We start from the raw sequence: 6,679 nt of genomic DNA on the forward strand, positions 1-6,679 counted from the left end.
TTCAACATCAGCTAACTATTGTTAGAACAAGCTTTTTTGCACCTTCTTTATATGGGGGTAACATGTCTCCCTTATACGGCATGCTTCGTAGGAGTGTGGGCCGTGTCTCAGTCTCTGTGTGGTTGATCATTGTCTTGGTAAGCTATTGCCTCACCAACTAGTTAATCAAACACAAGCCCCTCTTCGGACGGATTCCTCCTTTTGCTCCTTAGCTTATGGGGTATTAGCAGTTGTTTCCAGCTGTTGTCCCCCTCCCAAAGGCAGGTTCTTATGTGTTACTCATCCGTCCGCCACCAGTTCCTTTCTGACTTTATGTGTTAAGCATGCCGCTAGAGTTCATCTTGAGCGGGAATCAAACACTCCATCATTTACCCAATGAATGTACGTGCCACAAGAGGAGGGGCACCTGCACATGCTCCCATGGCGTGCACAAATCACGCTAGTTAATGATAAGCTATCTATTTGTATTATTTTGTACCTTCATTTCTTTTAATAAGGTTTTGGGAGGCCCTAACTTCCAAGGGAGTTTGCGTCTCAATGATAAGTTACATTAAATTGAAAACATGTATAAAAAGAGGCGTTTCCATAATAATGAAGAAGACTTGACGCCTTTTTGAATTTGTGCTAAAAAAGTTGGGAGTACTTTGGAACTTTTTCCAAAACTGAATTTCTTTCTTCAATTGCGCTTCCAAGAAAGAAGGGACAAACTTAATGCATGAGAAATTTAGTAATCTGGCGGGGATTGAAAAGCAATTAGCGAAAATATTCCGAGGGCATGGGAGGAAGAGTTTCCAGCCATTTTATTCCCGCCGACTCCCTCGAATCTTCCTCCGACAGATTTTTTTTTCCTTTTAGTCGCCATGAGAGCGAAGGGACGCACATTTTCTGACGAGCGAAGTGTTAGGGTTTAGGGTTTGGGGAAGGATAGAAGAAGAAGAAAAGTGAGACCGACGGCTCGAAGGTTCCTTCCTTCAGGTAGATTCGTTTCCTCGATTTCCATCCACATCCCCTTCGGTACAGCCTGTGCTGAATCTTGCATTCATCTCTTAGATTCTTTGGAGTGTTTTCGATTTCTTGCGGCGAGTTTCTTATCGAAGTTTGTTCTTTCGTGTTGCAATTTCCTTCTGTTTCTGCTTTGTTTTTTCTTAGGCCTTCTTAGGGTTCAGGTTTAGTTTAGTGTGGCTCATCGGGGGAGAGGTTCGGTGGTTTGTGAGTGGATGAGGAGAGACTGAGCTATGAAAGATTGCCGATCGTTGAAGATTCGAGATTGCGTTTGTTTCTGTAGTAAGGTTATTCAGGGTTTGTGGTTTTTGGGTTAATATTTGAATAAAAGAAAGGAGTAAGATGCCATTTTCGGGTTGTCCTTTGAGGGTGAAGATTGCTCTCCAATTGGCGGTCAGGGTCAGGGGGGTTCAGAATCCGCTGCGGTTGTTTAGCCGGAGAGGGGGTTCGTGGTCTGTGAGCTCGGGATTGTCTCCGTCTTCCTTCTCGTCGACTCTTGTGACATCTGAGACGAGGCTCTCTTCTGTAGGGTTGCAGAAGCAGAGCCTTCCTGCGGGCAATCTGTTCTCTGAAGGTGTGATCGATCGACCAAGGGCGATCTCGGTTGTTGCGGCATCTTTTTGCCAGCTTGGGATTTTCCGTGCTGATCAACTATTGGCGGAGTCTGGTGGTCATAGTTTTACCATTCCAAGGCCAAACCAAGGGGAGGTTATGGCTACGACCAGTTCCGTTCTGATGAGGGTCGAATCGCCTCCGGCGTCTGTATACACATTGGGTTTGGGGAAGGCCTGTGGGCAGCCAATTTGCAGATTACACACAGGACGTTCGCCTGTTGTTGCTACTGGTGGCACGAAGCTGTTTAGTTGTAATGGGAAAGTTACTGGAAGTATGAAGAACCGTGGACAGGCGGGAAGAAATATGTTCTACCATTTTAGCTTATTCGGCCTTTCTGGTTCTCAAAGTGCGTCTAATCCGTTTGCAAATACCGAAAGGAAGGATTTCCATTCTTCAAGTTCTGCGGTACATTCTGCGGGGGCAGCCCCTGATGTGTCTTTTGATGGAGTTGCACCCGTGGATCGGACAGATAGTTCTGCAGTTTCTCCAGAACAGTATGTGTTTTCGTCTTCCTTCTCTTGCTTATCTTTTGTGATCGATTTTTCACTTCTGTGAAATATTTTTTGGTGCTTTGTTGACTTTCCGAATTACCAATTTTTGTCAAGGGTTATGCATAGGGGATTCAATTTGGCGGGTCACTTTTCCAAGCTGTATGAGTTTTCTGTCAAAGATGTGCATAAGTGTTTAAGTTGATGTGACTTTGGTTTGATGCCCAAGTTGGCAATTCTCTCTGGATTTTTTAACCTATGCACAATTATGTAGACTTTTAGTGTCTGATAGTAAGTAGCATCAAAATAGCTTCCTTGTTTCTTTATAATGCATGTGCAAGTATAGTTCGCTTAGGATAATCTCAAGAATGTGAGTCATAAGGCACCTTACACAATCTATATCTTGCTGGGATTGCACTGATCTTTTATAAAATGTTGTTTACTTCAGCTGCATCATCGTATTTTCCTTTAGATTATTGCCCATTAATGTACATGCTTGCTGGTGTTGGTTTTGGTTGAAACTTGGTTTGGGATATTGACTAGCTTTTCTGGTCCTTCTGTAGCTCAAACAAATTGAAGTTGGCTGCGGATATAAAACATCTTTAGGGAGACATGCCTTGCACCTCCTGTGTCAAGTTCCCATTGTATTCTTCCCCTGTATGTGGAACTGGTTCATTCTTTCATTGCATTTCCAAATAGATGGGGCACATGCTTGCAAAGACTACAAAATATATACTGTCTTGCTCTTAATCTAAGTTGTCAGAATCAGAAAACAGACACAGGTTGTCCATGACTCCATATATTGAAAGAAGAAATGGCAGGGTAGGCAAAGAGAAGAAAGGAGGGAGGTTAGATGAAAAATGAATCGAAGAGGAAGAAAGGTAAGCAAGGGTGAAGGGATAAGTGCAGGAGGCTCTACCTGACTTTGTGTGGTTGTCATTCTCTCTCTCTCTCTCTATATGTATATATATATATATATATATATATATATATACATACATATGATTCTCCTTCTTGACTTTAACTTCTTCATTTTCTTCCATTTAACTTTGTCTGATACTTACATTGATGTGACTCGAGCTTTCTAGCAAAAATACTAGTTCCTTCTCTCTCTCTCTCTCTCTATATATATATATATATATATATATATATATATATAGAGAGAGAGAGAGAGAGAGAGAGAGAGAGAGAAGGAACTAGTATTTTTGCTAGAAAGCTCGAGTCACATCAATGTAAGTATCATATAGATAGATAGAGAGAGAGAGAGAGAGAGAGAGAGAACTAGTATTTTTGCTAGAAAGCTCGAGTCACATCAATGTAAGTATCAGACAAAATTAAATGGAAGAAAATGAAGAAGAAGTTAAAGTCAAGAAGGAGAAATCATTTTGTTTCTTCTTCCATTCCCATTTGCTTTTATACTTTTTTATGGGAATGGAGAGGGAGAATAGGGCAACGGGAGAGATAAGGCACTGTGCCTTCTTCCATTCACATTCCCTTTTATGTTTTTTCATTAGAATGGGTAGGCTGGTAGAGGCACATCCCTCATCTGTAGACACATCTCTTGGCATGTGTCTCATGGTTGGTGCACGTGCCATTTGTGGATAATCACATTTATGTCTCAAAGTGAATGCCTTGTGATTATAGTTGGATGGTTGATTCACCACAAAGGGACTAAGTACATCAACTTCACCTTCATGACTTTTGATTGTGTCCATGCTCTTGATCCCAAGTGCTTCTTGGTTGCATGGATGTTGTTTGCATATCTGATCTAGGATGTGAAGGAAAAGAGGAAAAATGTTTTCTTTTGGTAGAACTTGATGAACGAGAAGGACGAGAAAAGAAAACATTATTGGATTTCAAGGATGAAAGGGTAAACTTTAATGGTTAATGGGTCAGATTTAGTGCTTCGTCTAAAATTTTAAAGTGAACAATTGTAAAGGAGATTTGTCTTTTCTTCTGTAATCCCATAATCAATGGGTTCACCTTGACTTCATTCTTAACATAAAAATCCAAAACACAGTGAGTTATATCCACTGGGAGGGCAATATTTAGATATCTTATGCAGCCAATAAGGTTCATCATTTAAAATGATAAAATTGAAGTAGTTACATGGTGTCAGCTTGTGGTTTCAAAACCTGTTTTTTGCGTCTAACCAACTTCTCGAAGATTCTTTTTACTATTATAGGCCTTAGCTGACCACATGGGGTCAACATTTTTAGAGCACATGGGCAGCATGAGCATTGTGGGTGGGTTGTGTTTGGTTTCATTATCTGAATTTGAAAGCAATTCAGACTTCATGGTTGTGTTCGGTTTCATTAGTGAGCATGGAAACAGTTCAGACTTCGTCCTTTTCATAACCTGTCTTTGCCAGGTCTCAGAAGCTTTTCAGAAGTGGAAGTTTTATGGTTCACTTGCTGCATGCCATATGTGATCTTGGTCTGTGGAAGGGTCAATTTTCATCATTATGCATGTTTGGAGGCTGAAATGCGAGTTCACATTCTTGGTTAATTGTCCTTTAATTCTGCTCTTGAGCTCCTATCTTATTCTAGCATGTTTTTCCTTTTCTTTTTCTTATTTCAGAAAGATTTTAGGTGATAGAATCCTCAAGCTTGTCTCTGGATCGTGCTACCTTCCACATCCAGCAAAGGAAGAAACAGGTGGAGAAGATGCACATTTCATTTGTGTTGATGAACAAGCTATTGGTGTTGCAGATGGTGTTGGTGGTTGGGCTGATCTAGGCATCGATGCTGGCCAGTATGCTAGAGAACTGATGTCTCATTCTGTGGCAGCAATCCAACAGGAACCCAAAGGTTCAATAGATCCAGCAAGGGTTCTGGAGAAAGCTCACTCAAGCACCAAAGCTAGAGGGTCCTCAACTGCTTGCATTGTTGCTCTCACAGATCAGGTTTGTTTCTTGTTTAGGCAATTATAGTGTACTTCTCGTGATGATGCGTTGTCATGCCGAGCAACTGGTCAGTTTATAGCCACCGACCAGGTTCAAAAACACATTAACTAGCGGAACTTCCCCCGTGACTTGAATGATTTCTTTCCTGAACGCTGCAAATAAATCTTTCACCTGGCCTGAGTTTAGAATCTTGGTTGCAGGGCGTACATGCTGTGAATCTAGGTGATAGTGGATTTATAGTTGTAAGGGATGGGTGCACCATCTTCCGTTCCCCTGTTCAGCAGCATGATTTCAATTTCACTTACCAGCTGGAAAGCGGGAACCGCGGTGACCTTCCTAGTTCTGGTCAGGTTTGTAATTTGCTGACACTATTTTACTTATTTCTCCTGCTTGGTTGCATATTGGCGAGGTTTTAATGGTTCGTTCATGATGTCTAGGTGTTCACGATTCCCGTTGCACCAGGGGATGTGGTGGTCGCCGGGACGGATGGGCTATTTGATAACTTGTACAACAGTGAAGTGACAGCGGTTATTGTTCATGCAATTAGAGCTGGCTTAGGGCCGCAAGTGACTGCACAGAAGATAGCAGCACTTGCAAGGCAACGAGCACAGGACCAAAACCGGCAAACCCCATTTTCAACTGCTGCACAGGAGGCTGGATTTCGGTACTATGGAGGCAAGCTGGACGATATCACTGTTGTTGTTTCTTACATAACGAGCTCGAGCACATAGAAAGCTGCCATCTTCCATGTATAGTCTCTTGAAAAGCTGGAGGGGAGGGGTCTGATACCTGCAGATTGTTGGTGGTTCTCCACGAAACATCTATTTCATACTTTATTCTTGCCTTCAGTTGGATCTGAGCGACTTTGATGAGGCCTCTTTAGCGTTGTAAAAAGCATCTCGTGAATCAAAAAAACTTCAGCCTATCTCTCTGTCTCTCTCTTGCGAATCATGTGGCTTAGGTAGCTTCCTTACAGGAATTAAAAGCGATAAAAGGGGTGGGACTGAATGGAAACGTTCTGAAATGGTGGGTTGTCCTTTATCATCTAAAACGGTTTTGTACCTTTTACATTGGAGTTGAAATTGAACCCCGAGTTTGGTTACACAATATTTGGTTTGTTGGACGTTCTAATAGCTATACTCCGGCTTAATCCAGTCCATTTGATGAGCTGATAGCTATACTGGATCCTGACCATTGCTGTGTCACTAAAGCAGGTTGACAATGCGAATGATCTCATGGTTGGTTTCCTTGATGAAACATCTTCAACTCTGCTGTGCGGGTTTGAGGTTATTAAGAGGTAGGAATGCGCATTTGTTTTCATCGGACTTCCTCCGGCAAAATCAGGCTATGATTCTGTGAATCTAATTCGAAATTCGAAGGGGTTCTGCGTGTGAGTGAAAGTGCATCGCGTCCATCACTCACAACCGGAACAGAAATCTAGAACGTGCAACATTTTGGCTTGTATGAGACTGTAGAACTCAAGTTTCTTCTGGTTTCAGGTTCGCCTCAAACGATTAATATCGATCGACTGGAGCTGGAAGGATCTGGCAATCGATGTTGCGTATTTTCGCAGACATCTTTACACTTGGAAACTACTGTTGCTAAGGGTGTGATTGAAAGTCGAATCAATGACTCACAATGTGATCCCCCTAATGCCCTTGATTAAAGG

The 6,679-nt window shown here is 42.1% G+C and overlaps 1 protein-coding gene across 2 annotated transcripts; it reads left to right on the top strand.

The window, feature by feature from the left end:
* Nucleotides 1–818: 818 nt before the first annotated feature.
* Nucleotides 819–5,935, top strand: LOC116260815 (probable protein phosphatase 2C 55). 2 transcript variants are annotated; one of them, XM_031639321.2, is made up of 5 exons: nt 819–975; nt 1,532–2,111; nt 4,686–5,010; nt 5,211–5,360; nt 5,448–5,935. In XM_031639321.2, the coding sequence occupies exons 2-5, from the start codon at nt 1,714–1,716 to the stop codon at nt 5,739–5,741; spliced, it is 1,167 nt and encodes a 388-aa protein (XP_031495181.1). In that variant the 5' UTR covers nt 819–975; nt 1,532–1,713; the 3' UTR covers nt 5,742–5,935. The 2 variants fall into 2 exon arrangements, with proteins under 2 accessions (XP_031495181.1, XP_031495180.1); XM_031639320.2 differs by having other exon boundaries at nt 823–975; nt 1,150–2,111.
* Nucleotides 5,936–6,679: the final 744 nt, after the last annotated feature.

This window comes from Nymphaea colorata, chromosome 9 (assembly GCF_008831285.2).
Source record: "Nymphaea colorata isolate Beijing-Zhang1983 chromosome 9, ASM883128v2, whole genome shotgun sequence".
In the NCBI taxonomy this organism is placed as follows: domain Eukaryota; kingdom Viridiplantae; phylum Streptophyta; class Magnoliopsida; order Nymphaeales; family Nymphaeaceae; genus Nymphaea; species Nymphaea colorata.

Excerpts from the sequence above, each read along its gene's own strand:
- LOC116260815 (XM_031639320.2), top strand. The coding sequence starts at position 1,345 with ATGCCATTTTCGGGTTGTCCTTTGAGGGTGAAGATTGCTCTCCAATTG. Across the intron at positions 5,011-5,210 it reads TTGTTGCTCTCACAGATCAG|GGCGTACATGCTGTGAATCT; the intron begins GTTTGTTTCTTG and ends TCTTGGTTGCAG. Across the intron at positions 5,361-5,447 it reads ACCTTCCTAGTTCTGGTCAG|GTGTTCACGATTCCCGTTGC; the intron begins GTTTGTAATTTG and ends CATGATGTCTAG.